The sequence below is a fragment of the Prinia subflava genome, chromosome 8 (genome assembly GCF_021018805.1).
Source record: "Prinia subflava isolate CZ2003 ecotype Zambia chromosome 8, Cam_Psub_1.2, whole genome shotgun sequence".
Taxonomy (NCBI): Eukaryota; Metazoa; Chordata; class Aves; order Passeriformes; family Cisticolidae; genus Prinia; species Prinia subflava.
Genome location: NC_086254.1, coordinates 30,325,866 through 30,342,990, shown reverse-complemented (window position 1 = coordinate 30,342,990; position 17,125 = coordinate 30,325,866). Strand labels below are relative to the sequence as shown.

The 17,125-nt window shown below is 42.0% G+C and overlaps 1 protein-coding gene across 1 annotated transcript; it reads left to right on the top strand.

The window, feature by feature from the left end:
* Positions 1–2,916: 2,916 nt before the first annotated feature.
* On the top strand, positions 2,917–13,788 carry LOC134553013 (protein-glutamine gamma-glutamyltransferase 6-like). The gene is made up of 12 exons (XM_063402236.1): positions 2,917–3,109; positions 3,440–3,679; positions 4,188–4,306; positions 5,495–5,623; positions 6,799–6,976; positions 7,748–7,883; positions 8,250–8,353; positions 9,132–9,374; positions 9,910–10,236; positions 11,217–11,374; positions 13,061–13,194; positions 13,498–13,788. Exons 1-12 carry the CDS (start codon positions 2,917–2,919, stop codon positions 13,649–13,651), a joined length of 2,115 nt encoding a protein of 704 aa, XP_063258306.1. The 3' UTR covers positions 13,652–13,788.
* The last annotated feature ends 3,337 nt before the right edge of the window (positions 13,789–17,125 follow it).

Here is a 17,125-nt window from a genome sequence, read left to right as displayed (position 1 = left end):
CAGAATACTGATTATCATCTTTCCTCAGTCATTCACCAGTTTTACATAAGGATAATTGGATTATGCAATTAAAGCAGTCATCAGTGGATGCTCACGTAGGATATCACTACAAAAACAGTAGCTACCAACCACAGGTCACACCCAGCTTGTATAAACTCCAGCCCAAGTAGCCAAGTCCAGTCCTGAGCCTTTCATTACTGGTGCTGGTGGAAGAGGATTTAGAATGTTCTTGCACACTTTTGTAACCATAACCTGAGCTACGCACAAGTGTGGACAAGAAGAAAGAATCCTTATGGCAGGTAAGTTCATCCAGCCTGATGGCTCCAGACATCCCTCTTCCATACCAGCTGAGCAATATTTGCTGAGGAAACAAGATAAATTACATCTAGCTGCTCTCTCAGGAACTTTGCTTTTTTAGGTTAAGTGTATTTATTGGTTTTTCTACTAGAACTGATTTTCTTTTTTCTTTTATTATCATGGGCCTTGAACCTTTTTTTTTCCTGCAAGACAGAAAAGTAGAGTAAGAAAATGCTTTTCTCTCATATCAATTACCTGCTCTATCCAGTGCTTTTGCAGCCACCTAATTAACTATTGTCTAGTGATTGGGGCATCAAAGAGGGGCTCTGGCAGCTGAGTGCTGCTTGTGTCTGGGATTGCACTCACTGTGCTCACTCTGATGCAGAGATCTCGAGTTAGACACATGTCTAACATGGAATACTCACACACAGACTCTACAGGTTAGCCTAAACATGTTTTCCTGTTAGAGTTTTCAGTCAAAAGGCAAAGAGAACCCTGTGTGCACCATGGTCAGCATCTTCAGCAGTGACCACCAGGCTTTTCCTTCTGAGCATGCTCCCAATGTCTGTCCATTACAGGATGGGCACCCAAACAAATTTTTGGCCAAATGTACAGTGACAGAATTGTAAAAAATAAGTTTTTCTCACAGGCACTGAAAGAAGAAAAAGAAATTATAAAATTAAAATTGAAACTGTGAAGAACAAAAGAGGATAAATTTGAGACTCATATGGACGAAAGACTGGCATCAATCTTTACTGTGCTCCTGCCTCATATAGGGAACTTTTCTTTCTAATCTCCTGCACATGTCCTCTAGAAATGCCTGTGCAGCCATGAACCTCGCAAGGCAAATCAAACTATTGATGAAGTAAATTGTTAGAGCAAACCAATTCTAGCCACTGTCTTCTTTATCTTTCCTACTTCTGCTCACTTCTCCTCTTCCTCTGTTGGGCATCTTGTCCTTGCCTGTGACATTTCACTTGGACAGTGTTTAGCAGCACTGTTTGGATCCTTCAGAACCTCACTAATATCAAGCCCATGGTTCAGTTGCCATTAAATCTTCTATGCATGACATTTTTATTTGCAGATGTGTAAAATTCTCTCAGTTTCCTGCATCCCTGCACAGCCCAGAACATGTGGTGCTCCCTGCCCTGCAGAGCCTGGGCATTCAGGATACACAGGGATAAAGGGCAGCAAGGCAGACTGACTCCTTTTCAAACCCTGACTCCAAGTGCCCTTCAGAAACACCTTCTAAGTCACTCTTAAATTAGAGGACTTGGTATTAGGACTGATGCTTTCCACAGGTCCCTTTCAATTAAACATGTTTAAGCCAGGAAAATGAAGTGGTGACGCAAGCGACGCTTTCCAGGCATTTCACATCATGTGACTCAAACATCACACTCCTGCCCATGGAATTCTTGTCTCCAGGTGACACATCTGAAGCAAGACCCTTCACTGAAAAAAACACTCACACATGCTTATGCACACAGACTGCAGGAAAGTCGCTTGCTCCAGGCCTTTACTGCCCAGAGTGTGCCTCGGAAATACACATTTCTTCCAAAAAGCTGGAAAATTAGTATAATTACGCCTTTATCTAGTCTTCAGAAAATATATATCTATGATGCAAACACAGCAGAAAACTGAAGTTTCACCCTCTCTATTGTTATAGTAGAACTCTATGGATTCTCTCAGACATGAGCTCCTTTCTTGGTTCAGTGAAATGATGGAAATGTAGCTTACAATATCATTATTCTGCACAGGGTTAACAAGCTGTAGTCAGAGCACGAGGTTTTCTTCACCTGAAACTCCTCTGGAATATCATACTGGGAAAAGGCACTTCCCAAACACCTGTTTTCATAGGGGAATCTGCATTTTTCTGCTTTGTTTTTGTTTGTTGTTGTGGGAATTCTTTAATTTCTCAAAGAAAGAGTAAGCTTGAAGCTTTTGTAATCTCAGCTTCAGTGTCCCATATTCATAATTGGGCAACCTATCATGATACAATAGAGCAACCCAGAGCACTGCCTCGAGATATGCCACTCCTATGCTTGTAATCTTTGTCCAACAGAGTGTGAAATAACACCCAGCTTCAAGCTACAAGACTGTAAATTAACTTGGGTACAAGATACGTGAGAAGATAACAAGCAAGTTCCACACTGAAGATCCCAACCTTCCAGCCATCATCTGTCAGGCAGTGTCTCCAGAATCAGCTTTGCATTTCCTGATGAGAGTTTTAATACTTCTTTCTGTAAATCTGTAAAGCATTATGGGAACTAGATAGCACCATAGAAAAAGAGCAGGAACACAAGGAATAGTACAGTCTCTTCAGACTTTAGCAAACCTTACCTAAACACAAAAGATTTGATTTTTTTTGTTTAAATCAAAGATGAATTCTCTGAATTTTGAATTTTTGAATTTTTTTTTCTTTCTGAAAGAACCTTACAGAAAAGAATTCATCTTTTAGCTGTTTGTCTGACTGCCTGGCCTTCTTTCAATTTTTAATAACAATGGATTTTTCTTTTTTCCTATAGCACATAATGCCAGCTATATATAAATATAATAAAATTAGTACATTAGACACAGCGAAAAGGTGTGCAAGTCTAAAGGAAAACATTTTTCATTAACATGTCTTATGTCTTTCTAGCCCTAAAAATAGGAAAAGTCAACTGGCAATCCAAACTAAATAAAGCTGCACACCACACCTCTGATTACAGCAGCACAGAAGTAATCCTGAGGAGAGGGCAGCCCTTCAACATCTCTCTGAAATTCAAAACAACAGTGCAATTCTGGGACAACTTCACCTTTATTGCAAGCACAGGTAATCTCCCCATGGCAGTCATCTCATCTCCAGGTTACTCCAGCTCCAAAATACTTGTGCCTTACAGGTCTACATGGCCATTCTGGAAACATTAAGCTTTGTCCCGGTTCACTCAGGATTCCTGGTCCTTTTAGGCTTCGGAGTTCCCATTTTAAAGTTTGAACTGTACCTTAAGGCAAGAGACAGCTAATAATTAAAGGAAGGCAGGAGCCATCCTCATCCCAAAGCCAAGGCTGTATCCCTTCAACCCTGCACGTTATCTTCATCCTGGCACCCACACGTAATTCACCTCCACCTCTCACACACCACCATCCCCATTCTCTGTGGCAGGACCATGTCCAGAAGAATCTCAGCAGACCAAGGCTGTATTTACTCTTTCTGAGGAGGATGCCAGTGGCTGGAGTGCAACCCAAGAGCCCAGTGAGCCTCGCTGCCTGAACTTCACCATCCTCAGCCCAGCCGATGCTGTCATCGGGCGATACAAACTCCAGCTCGAGGTCCTTGCTGGGAACAAGGTCTCTTCCAAAGTCCTGGGCCAGTTTGTGCTGCTCTTCAATCCCTGGTGTCCAGGTATGCTCTGACATATCACGTCCTTCAAATAACTCATTGGTTCAGCCTGGAAATCTGGGTGTCACAGTAAAGTCTGTATGTGACAGTCACAGCTGCAGAAAGTTGGCTTTTTGCTCAAAGGATAAAGTTTTTGTCCCTTCTTCAGGGTTGCAAGGCATCAAAGACCCAGACTCTTGCTTGTAGAATAAAATCACTGGCAGTAAATATTCCAAATATTCATTCTAGAATTCTTTTCCTCTGATTTTTCCTCTGATTCTTGCATTCAGGTGTCAAACAAATAACACGTACCAGTAAGACATATTCTGCACTTATTGAAGGGATAGGAACACAGTCAGTTCCCCTGAAAGGAATTTCATGCTTATTTTACTCACTCCAGAGGTGGAGCAGAGAGCCCTAAACCTGAATGCATGGGCAGCCTCACCTGATCCCTAGCACTGGCCTCTATTTGAGATTTTCAGTTACAGCAAAACAATTTCCTTGCAGCCATCATGTCTCGTTCTGCTTGTAGATGATGATGTCTACATGGCTAATGAAAAGGAGCGGCAGGAGTATGTTCTGAATGACAGTGGAATCATATTTCAGGGGGTGGAGACAGATATTCAACAAGAAGCTTGGAACTATGGACAGGTAAACACCACCACCTCTTCCAGAACTTTCAAAATAGGAGTAATGGATAAATAGGCTCTTGAGGACAAAAAAAAATCATTCTCTCATAGTATAAGAGTTCAGTATTCCTCACCCACTTCAGATTTTCTTGCAGATTTGTATCTCATTTATCATTACATTACAGACAGCAGCATCAGGATCATTACCCCTGTGTGGCATGTGCTCATACAGAAATAAAAGAAACAAAGCATAATTTTAATTTTCTTTTGCCTGTTACACAAACTGGTAAAATTGTACTTGATTTTTTGACTGTTGTAGAGAGCAAAGAAAGCCACTGGGTATTGCAAAGCGAGTGCATGTAAATATTTAAGCAATCTGTTAGTAATAGGGCAGAAGACACTAAAAGGATACCCCAAATGTACTCAACTGAAACAACTCATGTTGGAATTTTTGAAAATCAGTTTGAAAACCGCTGCAAACACAGCCATATAAACCATCTAAACCATATAGACCTATAGCCCATCTCCAGTCACACAGCCATCCTGCAATGCCCAGGCCAGCCAGAACCATTCCTGGCCACTTCATGCCCTCCAACTGCACCAGCATTTGCAGACAGCATTTCTATTGATCCTCCTGAACCCATGGCTGTTTTTACACTGATAAATGAAACAAGGCCAGAGCTCCTTTCTGTCTCTGAGGTCAAGGGCCATCCTTGCCTGGCCACATCCATCCAGCCAAGCACTGGAGCATTCTCTGGGCCCAGTCAATGTCTCGGTGACCCTAATCCACAATAATTATTTTTGTGGGTTTCTTTCTGTTCAGATCACCTGATATGAGGTGGAGGCAGCCCATGAGAGCAAAGCTTTCATAACAGACAGGGGCCTGAAGGGGCACAGCAGGATGAGCAGGATGTGGGAGGGCGTGACCCCTGCCGAGCCCAAGCCACAGTGGTCTTGTCTGTGCCACCAGGCCACTCAATGTCCTCGTGAGTGCCAGTGGCCACAGCCCCACACTGTGCTCATCTTTAAAATACTACAGAGTTGGCAGCTTGATGGTTGTGTTTTTTTCTTGGCCCGATTTTCTTTAACAGAACTGTACCTCTGTTCCCAACATCTTCCTCCCATGCTCGGAGAAGAAAACCAGGTGGGGAGTTTATCCTTGGGTTTTCTCATGAAATTAGCCTTAATACATCGCTTGTTTTGATTGCAGTTTGAAGAGGACATCCTTGACATCTCTCTGGCTGTGCTGGACAGGAGCCTGAAGCACCGTGAGGACCCAGCCATGGACGTCTCCCAGAGGAACAGCCCTGTCTATGTCAGCAGGGTCGTCAGCGCCACGGTAAAGGGAGGCAGCACTCACAGCTGGGAATGCACCTACCAACAACACCCCAGCCCTCACTCACACTCGAGCGTGAATTCCTCAGTGTTTTATAGGTGTAGCCCAGCAAAAAATAGCTACAAAATAGGTTAAATGGAGATTTATTCTTCTTCCCAAAAGTTTGCTCACGACTGAAGGAATGTTTCCAAGAACTTCTGAGGAACATCAAACCTCAGAGGTGTTTTCCTAACAGATTTTTGGTCCATTACATCTTTTCACTAATTTGGAAAGCCTTTGTCTATTCTAAAATCATTTACTAAGTATTTCAAACACCAAGAGGAGCATGAAATATTTTGGAAAACCAGTGCTGGTCTGGCTGCATTTAATGTCTGAATTTAGTATTCTTTACAGAAGGGATATTTGTTCAGTGAGGTTTTTATCATTTCCTGCAACAAATAGCAACTTCTCAGCATGCATTCATCTTCATAAACATATAACTGCACAGCTAGGCACCTGAAGTTTTCTATTTTATAAATAATACAGCCTCATCACATTCCTTAGCTGAGATTCCTCCTTTATAGCTGTAATATTTTTCAGCCCTTTGGACAGCACTCACTTTAGGCACTCTGAGCTTCAACATAAAGTAAATAACTCTACTCAGATGGACAAAATTACTATAAGTACAAATAATTAAGAAAAAAAAAAAAAATAACTTAATCCTGTACCACCACACTTGATACTTAAACAGGGCTCTACAGTGGATGTGCACAAATATATGCAACCACACCTAACAAGTTTGGGCAAGCTGTCTGCACATTTGCAACAAAAGCACATTCAGAGCAAAGATGGATTTCTCAAGGCTTCCATAAATCACTTGAGAATGTGAAGCAGGTCTAGCAGAGTGTGAGGTGAGATCAATAGATGAGACAGAGAAAACGTAAATAGGTGTCAGTCAGTCAGTACATTTGGGACCACTTCTACTGAAAACAAGGCAGTTTTGAATCACCAGATTCTACAATCTGGCCTGGGTTTGATCCAGTTGAGGCCTTTGAGCAGACAAAATTCTGTGTAAGATTTAAACATTCTGTCTTATCACCCAATGTGAACAGTGCTACCCACAATGGGTCCCTTCTAACCATTTCCCTCTCTCTTTTCCTGTAAACACTTTAATTCTCTCATGAGAAGGACTCTTTCAGGTCAACAGCAATGATGAGAAAGGAGTGGTGGAAGGGAAGTGGAGCGGGAGGTTCCGCTCGGGGACGAACCCGCTGCGCTGGAGCGGGAGCGTGGCCATCCTTCGGAAGTGGTACCGAGCCCGCTACCGGCCCGTGCGCTACGGCCAGTGCTGGGTCTTTGCAGGAGTCACCTGCACAGGTACACAGGGGCAGAGGGACCCAGAGGCAGCTCACCACGAGTTCTGCAGGCTGAACTCGGTGCCAGTAACCTTCAAGCTGTTTCAGCTTTGACAGGGAGAGTGCAGGACCTCTGGTCTCCACTGTGAAGGGTTAACCCTTCAGTTTACAGCTTGTAATAATGCCTGCCAGCTTTGTGAGTAACCAAACAAAAAACAAAGTGGTTTTCCAGGCAGGGCTGGTGAAAAGAGCAAGGTTTCTTGTTTCAAAGAAAACCACTACTCTTCAAGTCCATCCCCTTGCAGTGCCAGTTTTCTACTGCTGTATCTTACCTGCTGGTGACACAAAGAGCAAGTCACAATTCTGGGGACCTGTAAAAGGAGCTGCAAGTCAGGAAAATCATTTCATCCTAGCAGTGTCCAGTAAGAGCTGCTGTGAGACACAAGAACCTCTTTGGGGAAAACACAAAGGAAAATTGAGAGGTGTATCTCTGTAAGTGGAAAAGAAACCAGGTGCAAACAGAGGGAGAACAGGATGAAGAATCAAAGATTAAAATAAATGGATGAACCAAATTCTTATTAAAAAGGACATGACAGCTAAGAATGTCATGTCAGTGGAAGTGTCTTTTAAGCAATTTTGCACAATGATTGTGACTTGCATCATAGCTGGAGGGAAATTTCTGAGGCTTTGTTTTACCACTGAAAACATACACTAAACTGTTTGACCAAGAAAAACACTTTTTAAATGTCTGCAAAATAGGTTTACAGAGCTTGTATGGTATTCTGTATTGCAGTACTGAGATGCTTGGGAATACCCACTCGTGTTATTACAAACTTCAACTCTGCCCATGACAAGAACCTGAATCTGAGTATTGATAAGTACATTGACATTTCTGGAAACAACCTGCACTTGAGTGAAGACAGTGTGTGGTAAATATACATGTTTCTTTAATACTTCTTCCATTATATTCCCCACTAATTAAAATATGTCATGCTCCACCCCAACTTTATGCTCTCAGTGATATAAAATTCCACACTGCTGGAATTGGACATTGTCTGGGAATGTCCAATATTGAATTATTATCTCTGAAATTAAGTATTTTCCTTTTAACATTTCTTTTTCATAACATCCCAACATTTCTCACAGGTATAACACAAAAAGCTGGCAAAAAAAGGGGAAGTAGGTGCTCATGTAAAGAGTACAGCAGCTGCTCTCTCCACAGAGGAGTTTTCATTCACTCAGATTATTTTTTGCACTGTATGAATCAGATATTCTGCATTCTACCTCCCTTACAGGAATTTCCATGTCTGGAATGAAAGCTGGTTCATTAGAAGAGACCTCGGCTCATTTTATGATGGATGGCAGGTTCTGGATGCAACGCCCCAGGAAAAAAGCAAAGGTGACACTGTTGTAAATAGAAAAAAACTGTAGATAGATCCTAAAGACTGCCAGGGAAATTTCTGGACAATTCTTTTCTATATATTCCCTGTAGATGTAGCATTAATTTGGGTGCACAAGAAAAGCAATACCCACATCAATCTCCAGTAAGGAGCTTTTCTGTCAGCCTCTGGATTGCTGACCAGCATAACAATTCTTCCTTTTATAATTTCAATTCTCTGCCTCCACAAAAGCCAGGACATCAGTTCACATATCTCACCCTTGCTTGTCTTAGCTCCTCACATCACACAACCCCATGCCTCACTACCAGTTTTAACAAATTCAGTTTCCTGGTTCTTCTCTGAGCACACCCAGCACTGTTGATTCCCATCTCTTAAATCTGGCTGCACTTCTGACTCGGCTCACATCCCTCACCTCCTCTCATCTCCTTTCACCTGACAGCTTTGCATGCAGCCTTGCAGCCTTTGGTGGGTGAGAACATTTCTCATGCCACACATCATCAGAAGCTGTAGCTCTCCCTGCCAGCCTCCTCTGCAGCCCCACCTTTAGATAGAAAGTGCATGTGAAATGTCTGCACATGTTGTTACCATATTAGACAGACATGAAAACAGTGTACTTGACCCAAATGTGTCTTTGGAGTGGCTGCCTCTCCCTCTTGCTGTCAGTAGGAGGATTTATGTTGTTTTACCTCTCCCCAGTGTGTCTCTGCAGTGAGTGCCTCTCCCTCCTGCTGTCAGCATGAGGATTTGTGTTGTTCAACTTCTCCCTCTCTAATACAGGCATCTATCAGTGTGGCCCTGCCTCCACCAAAGCCATTAAAGAAGGGGATGTGAACCTGGATTACGACAGCCCATTTGTGTTTGCAGCAGTGAATGCTGACTGTGTTACTTGGATTCGCTATAGCAAGAAAAGGAAAGAGAGAATTTATTCTGATACCAGGGACATTGGAAAATTTATCAGCACTAAAGCAGTGGGCACCAACTCCCGTGTGGATGTCACTGATAATTACAAATATCCAGAAGGTAAATTCTTTATTACAGTACTTTTGCCACTGATGATCAGATGTGAAAAGAATTATGGCCTTTGTTGGACTGAGCACTGACCTAATTTCTTTACTTCTAGAGCCAATTGTGAATTTTCAAAGCATTAGGGCTCCTTATCTGTTGATATTGATTCAATTGAAACAACAGTAACTCTGGAGAGCTGTTTGGAGAGTATATCTGCAGAAGGGTTTTTTCACCCTCCTCAGTTTCAGAGGAGATGGCAACTGCCCCACCTTATGCAGAACTGAGCTTTCCCAGAATCACCTTTCTAATGCCCACAGCTCCTAAGAGGTGCCCATGAACAGCCCCTGGAGCCCATGGGCAGGGTTTACTTTCCAGCCTTCATGGCCATGTACATTCATTTGCTTTTGTGCCAAAATTCACATTAAGGTTAGACCTCACTTTTTCCTCTTGAGTGTCTTTGCCCTTCTCAGCTCCCCTAAATTTCTGAGATCAGCCTGCACTATATCCAGTACATGCACAAGATCTCTGACCATGGCACCTTTCAATGCAGGATCCTTGAAAGAAAGGCAGGTGTACAAGAAAGCACTGAAGCTGCTTGGTGTGAGGAGACCTGGAAAAAGAACCAAAATTCCAAGACCCAGACGACGATTTTCAAGGACACAGCCTGCACAAAGCCCCGGCATCTCAGGGAAGATCCTTCTTGATGCATCTCCTGTCATTGGCCAGGACATCCTCCTTACCTTGACACTCAGAAACTTGACCTCAGATTTTAAGACCATAAAGGTTAAACTGAAGGCTTCAGCCATTCTCTACACCAGAAAACCCAAGGCAGAGATTTTGCAGCTGCATAGATCTATTAAACTTGAATCTGAAGAAGGTAATTTTAATTTTATTACAGCTTTATAACTGGACAAGACATAGTTTTGGGTTGTGGTCAGATCACTTGGAAATAAAGAATGGCTCAAGAAGTGTATGACCTGCAAACAGGCCAAGGCTATTCAGGGGAAAAGAAATACACATATTTTACCTGTCTTAAGCATTTGCTTTCAGGCACTGACTAAAAGGAGACTGAGCAGGGTGACCTTTTGTCTGACCAGCACTGCCACTGTCAGTGATTTGTTATGACCTTTTTTTTGCTAAGAGACAACAACTAAGAAACATACCCTGGAGATTAGTGAGTTGCTAGATCCCCACAAGCAAAGCATAAAGACAGATCAAAGGAGGAAAGAAAAGCCTACGACTTTCACAGCAGCACGACAGCAACCACCACCTGCAGGAAGAGCTGTGCCACCTGCAGAGAGGGGTCTGCCCTGCTTTTATAGGGACAGTGCTGAAAAATGAGACATAGCACAGATGAACAGAACCACCCCCTCAAGCTAATACACAACGTGTCAGAACTCATTCCACAACTCCAGCAGTAGAACTCTTTTTCTCAGTGTACTGAGTTCCATTGCCTTCCTCACTGGCACAGAGATGCTGACTGTGCAAGGCAGAGGCTCAACAGCTGCATCTGCAAGGGCATTTAAACCAACCCACCCTCTGACCTCTGCCTTCTTTGGAAAGAAGGAGCAGTAAATCCCAGCTTCAGATAAATGAAAAAAGCACCAGCAGGTATTGCCACATACATCCACCCTCAGATCTGTCCAGGCACCACACTTGTACCTGATCATTTAGTGTTTAATGTAAATGTAAGTAGAAGTCACTCATGAGTATCATTGCTGTCTGTTGGTGTCAACACCCACAAATGTGCAGCCCCAGGGTGATAAGAGTACTGCTCCTTAAAACACAGGTATCTTACAGACAGCTGGTACTCAGAATAAAGAAGAGAGGAAAATTTTGTTTCTGTTTCTATTCTAGTAAAAGAGATTTCTTTCAAGATCTCCTATTCCCAGTACAAAAATTCTCTGATGGATGACAGGAAGATCCTCGTGACTGCTGTGTGCCAGATCAAACGGGGAACCTCGCTTCTAGTTGAGAAGGATATTGTACTCCAGGATCCTTTTCTCACCATCAAGGTAAAAGCTAGTCCCTTCTGTGACCCTTGAGAGATGTGCTGAGAAGCAGCAACTAGAAATTCCTACTGCATCTATTCCTCATGGGAAGGAGTATGGGAAGTGAAATCACGTCTGAGGGTGATTGGATCTTGTTGCTGTAGTAATTGGCCATGTGATACAAATGAAATGAAATACACTAAAAAAAAGCAAATCTTTCCATGGCATAGTAGTGCTGGGATACTCTTGTGCTTGTTAATGTGGCACTGAAAGTTCTCAGTGTTACAACAGTTGCAAGGTAAGTTTACCTAAGGACAGACAGGCAGAATACAAAGAAATCTCATCCATATTTAGACCTCCACTTTTGTTAGAAAAGTCTGATCAATATCTTATAGTTTATTTAAGAAGACTGATTTTTACCAAAGACACCTTCAGTGACCAGCTGATAATGCCTGGGGCTGTGAGTCTATTACCAATAGTCAAAGAAAGTCTTTAACCGCATCACAATAAATGTCACTTTTCACCTTCTGCAACACTTCCCAAGTGATTAATTACAACTGGAGGCTTTCTCTTTTTTCCACTTTTAACTGACTTTTAACAAATGTTGTACAATGAATAAAAAGCAGCTCTTGGTGTACAGGAAAGATCCTGCACTGTGTTTGCCCAGGGACAGCCCTGGCTTTGCAAGGCCCATCACATCCACATAAACGAGCTGAACTGGTTTTGGACAGCAGATTTAAACACTGTATGGGATTTACACATGGGATCAAAAGCTATCTGCTCATCTTACTGTAAATAACATACAGGGAATATGGTAATGAGCAGAGTCCTTCAGGGCCTCCAGACTAGATCAGCTGTCCCAAACCCTCTGTCAGCAGCATACAAGAAAAGCAAGGTCACACACAGGAGTAAAAAGTGTGGGGTTTTGCAGGTCTGGCAATTTCTGAATACCAAGTTCAAGTGAGAATTCGTAAAAAGTCTGTGCTGTGCAATGCAAATAACAGAGTCCCTTTATGTAGGGGAGGCACCTGGATTAAATTACTTCAATTTGGTGATTAAGATTTAAGAAGCATTTATGTTTCTGTTGATTGAAACTTCCTTATAAACATGGAGACAGTAATAGAGAAATGCAATTGGCCTGATGGACCTTTTGATTATGTTAACTAATATTACATTATTTACAAATATATACCAGATATACCAATTCGACATTATCTCAGCCCAAATAAGGTAATGAATATGTTTATTTGGTAATTTGCATTCTTTTCCCTGAGACACCACAATTCACCTCTGTCTCACATCTCCCACGTTCTCCAGTCCCAAACTTTTAATTTAGCCTAGTAAAAGCTAATTTAAGGTGCCTCCAGTAGTTAACCTATACTTGGCATATATGCCAACCCTTGTATTCTTGTTGTGTTCTCACTCTGATGAGTATCATACACTGTGTTATACATGAGACCATGCACTGACCTAGTTAGAAAAGGGACTAATGGTAGATTCTACAGCAATCTGCTGATTCTTAGCCACACTGGATGGCTCTTCAAGGCTGAACTCTGTTGCCCAAAACAATGTACAAGAACTAATTCCTGGCTCCTTCCTGCCCAGGCAATCCCAAGAGGGTAAGTGATTTGCAATGGGAATGAAAGGAGAAAAGCATCAGGAAGACATGAGGCTGATGCTGTGGCTGAGCAGGATGTTTTCTCTCTGTAGGTCCTTGGGCCAGCTGTGGTACACAAGCCTGTCAATGTGGAGGTCACATTTACCAACCCTCTGTCTGAGGAGGTGACAGACTGTGTCCTGAGAGCTGAAGGCAGTGGCCTGCTCAGAGAGCAACTCCGAATCCAGTAAGTAAATGCTTCTGGCTGGTAACTTGTTCATTTTGGTGGGAAATCTGAGTGCCAGTGGGCTTTTAAAAATATTCTGTCAACCTCATGACTTTCATTTGCACTGGCCTTGGACAAAATGCCACCATGTCAGTACTCTCCATACAGCAGATGGAGATTTTTGCACCTCTTTTGCCAAGATTTGAATTATGGAATGCTCAGAGAGTGGAGAGATGGCATACAGTCTTGAATTTGGGTACTCAGAAGAATACATAGCAGGAATTCTGCAGCTGTTTTAACTGGCAAATGCATTTTCTCTTTTAGTGTGGAAAGAATGGCCCCCATGGAGACTTCAGCAGTGGAATTTGAAATCATTCCCTACAGGAGTGGCACCAGGCAGCTTCAGGTGGACTTGGTTTGCACTCACTTTTCAGACATTAAGGGATTTGTAATGCTTCATGTGGATCCTGCTCACTGATATACTCTATACAACAGTTCAGTCCTGCCTGTTTATGAGGTTGGTGCAGAGTTCATACATTCTTATGACTGGAAACACAGAAATGCAGATTACTCAGCCAAAATAAAGTGATGTAATATGAATGGAAACTAATAAAAAGGTACCACGGACTATACTGTAAAGACAGTGTCACCTTTCTCATTCTCTAGCCTGTTTTATGGGCCTTCACACATACAATTACTAGTGGGAATCATTATATATTTTAACTTGAAGGACAGGTTCAAGTGTGATGATTTGCAGCATTAGGGCCTGTAGCAATAAGAGCAGCAGGATTTCCAAGGAACATAATTTAAAATCACTGGTTTTATAAGCTTCATGGAATGCAATTTAATTACCACTGAATAATAAAATGGTTTGAGTTGGAAGGAGTCTTAGAGCTCATCTTGCTTCAGCTGCCTGCCAGAGGCAGGGACACCTTCCACGATCCCAGGTTTCTCAGAGCCCCATCCAACCCAGCCTTGGACACTTCCAGAGTTGGGCAGCCACAGCTTCTCTTGGCAACCTGTGCCAGTGTCTCATAAACCTCACAGGGCAGAGAACCTTCCTAATATCCACTCTAAATCTACCCTCCTCCAGCTTAAGGCCAGTCCCTCATGTCCAGCCTCTCTATACCCTTGTGAAATGTCACTCACCAGCTTCCTTGAAAGCCCCTTTTAGGCACTGTAAGGGACTAAAAGGTGTTCCTGAAACCTTCCCTTCTCCAGGCTTATATCCACTAAATACATTTTATTCAGTAATAGCCAAAGTACCATCCAAGTAGCTGACATAATTAAATTCTAGAATTGAATTTATCATTTAATCTTATTGTTAGAAGGAAAATACAGCAATAAGATATGGCAGTGTTACAACAGAACTGTCTTCTTATGACTGGAAAAATGAGAAGCAACAAAAAGTAGAAAAGCAGAAAAAGAAGGACATCGGAAAGACATATGAAAATTCCCAATTAACAGCCACTCATTCTCATCCCACAAAGCCACTTAAAGCAGATCCTCATTCATGAGGGAGGCATTGTGCCACCCATATCTAAATCCCCAAGGTGCCCATTCACTCCTTGCAAAGTTAACAAGCCAATATAGCAAAGATCTGAATTTTCCCAAGAAAATTGACAGTACTGTCAGTATTGTCAGTACTGTCTAGGAATGCAGGACCAACTTCCCCCAGAGAGAATATCCCATGCTCACAAACTGACCCTCTGACACAGATTAAACTGAGGACTCATTTAAATATTTCTTTGATTTAAAACCAACAAAATCTGCAAAACATATAAAGTCTTATTTTATTACATCGATTACAATATTTTGCTACCCACACATATACTTATAGTGGATGTGGAAGCTTGGTAAAACTAGTCAGCCCAGAGAGACTGGAATGAAGGTTGAAAAGGACACTTAATACACACATACACACAGGAATTCAGATTTCTCCAGGCAGAGGAGAGGGGAATAGGTAGCTTTGCACCTATCAATTAAGTCTTGCAGGATCTTGGAGAGTCAGGGTATACAATCCTCCACTAGCCTCAGAAAAGGCCTGGAGGTAGTGATGGTATTTCAGAAAATCTCATTAAATCTTGCAAGAATGCAGACTGACATTACATTTAACACCACAGTACAGCCAAAACATTCAAATTCCTTCAGTATTCCTTCTTAAATACAATCCAGGCAATTATTTCAGCCACTGTTTGTCACATGAACTTGGAATGATCTCATCCTAATTAAGTACCTGTAAAGGAAGCCTGCAGTTCAAAGGGAAACCACGCTGTAGAGCCCGTGCCAAGTTCCAAGCTTTGCAACACTCGCTGGGTTTTCACAGTGTCAGCATTTTCATCTGCCCTCAGCAACCACACCCAGCTCAGTCTGAGTGTGAAAATGCAGATCTGGCCAGTGCCATGCAGGAGAAACACATTCTTCCTGCATGAGACGTGAGACAACTGTTCAATTACACTAATGATTATTACAGAGAGAAACATGTAAGTGCCCGAAGAAGGATTTCAATTGCTTTTGTCAAACCTACAATCTTTACACAGCCCTTGGTCAGAAGTCAATGGGAGTTGGTGGAGTAAAATATGGCTATTTGTCAGTATTTCTCCTCATAAATATGCAATTTAATACGAGCATGCCCAAGAGGCTGACCCAGCCAGCCCTCATTCCAGTCTGATCACTCCAAAAAAAAATCCAATGAGCACTCACAGATATGACACATTCATGCCACGAATTGGTCTTGAAACACACTGAAGTCAGGCTCCAGGTGACATCATTCTGTTCTTCTAAGTTTTTCAATTCAGATTAAAAAAAAAATCAACCAGAAATAGCCAAAGTTGCTGTTTTCAAATCCCATTGTTCTGCCACCAAAGCCTCACTGCTTCACCTCTTGGTCTTTCACTCTCCTGTACTGAATGTGGAGGGCACTGCTGGCTGTAAAAGACAAAGCCAAAGGCACAGTATAAGCATTTGCTGTTGCTCTAAAGCAACAAGAAATTCCCATTAAAATGAAAATTCCTATCTAATTCATGGGTATGCCACATCAAAGCTGAAAATGTAGACACGCTAAAAGGATGTATATAATTTTTGATCACTACATTCAGAGAGAGACCCAGTTAATAAAGATGAAACAGTTTAAGCTTCTATTTTGAAAGGCAATAAAGTTTTTATGGATTAAACAATCCATAAAAATCCTCTAAAACAAATATCCTTACACACTATAAGAGAATAAAATAATATCCAGGCAGCATGGACAGTCTCAAGGATCTTATGGATTACTTTTCCTCAAGATTTCTAGGAGCATGTCAGGGGTGCAGTGGATACAGAAGTGACAAAACAAAGTTTAACAAAGGCAAATGCTGGATTCTGCACCTGGGAAGGGGCAGCCCTGGATGTAGGGACAGCCTGGGAACAGGGGCCCCATTCTCACCAGCTGGAATGCCTGTACAAACACTTGATACTACATGCAGAAGTCTCTGTTGTGTGTTAACCTTCTCCATGGCCTTTTTTTAGCCCACTTCAGTGTCATGAAAGACACAAAGGAACAATAAGTAGCTCTCTTTTCAGAGTTGAGTGCATCCTAGCAGAAAATCCTACTTGCAGTTGCCCATTTGACCAAGAGATGGTGCTGTGTGTATACACAGTCATTACAAGGCAGAGATGATGGGATAAATACATCCTTGTATCTAAACCACTCTGATTTAGAGGTTCGAAACTCTTACATATACTCCAAAGGTCTATTTAAGAACATTGATCATGCAAAGAAAGTCGGAAGTTTGAGCACAGTCAGTTGGTTTATAATTTGCTTAGACTGAAAGAGCACAAATCAGCCATCACATACTGTGTTTAGATCATTATGTAGAAAAAAGTTCAAGCCATATACAAAGATCACATATAACTGACATTGAAAAATGTATGCTGACAATAAATACAGAATTTTCTATAAGATTTCCCCAAT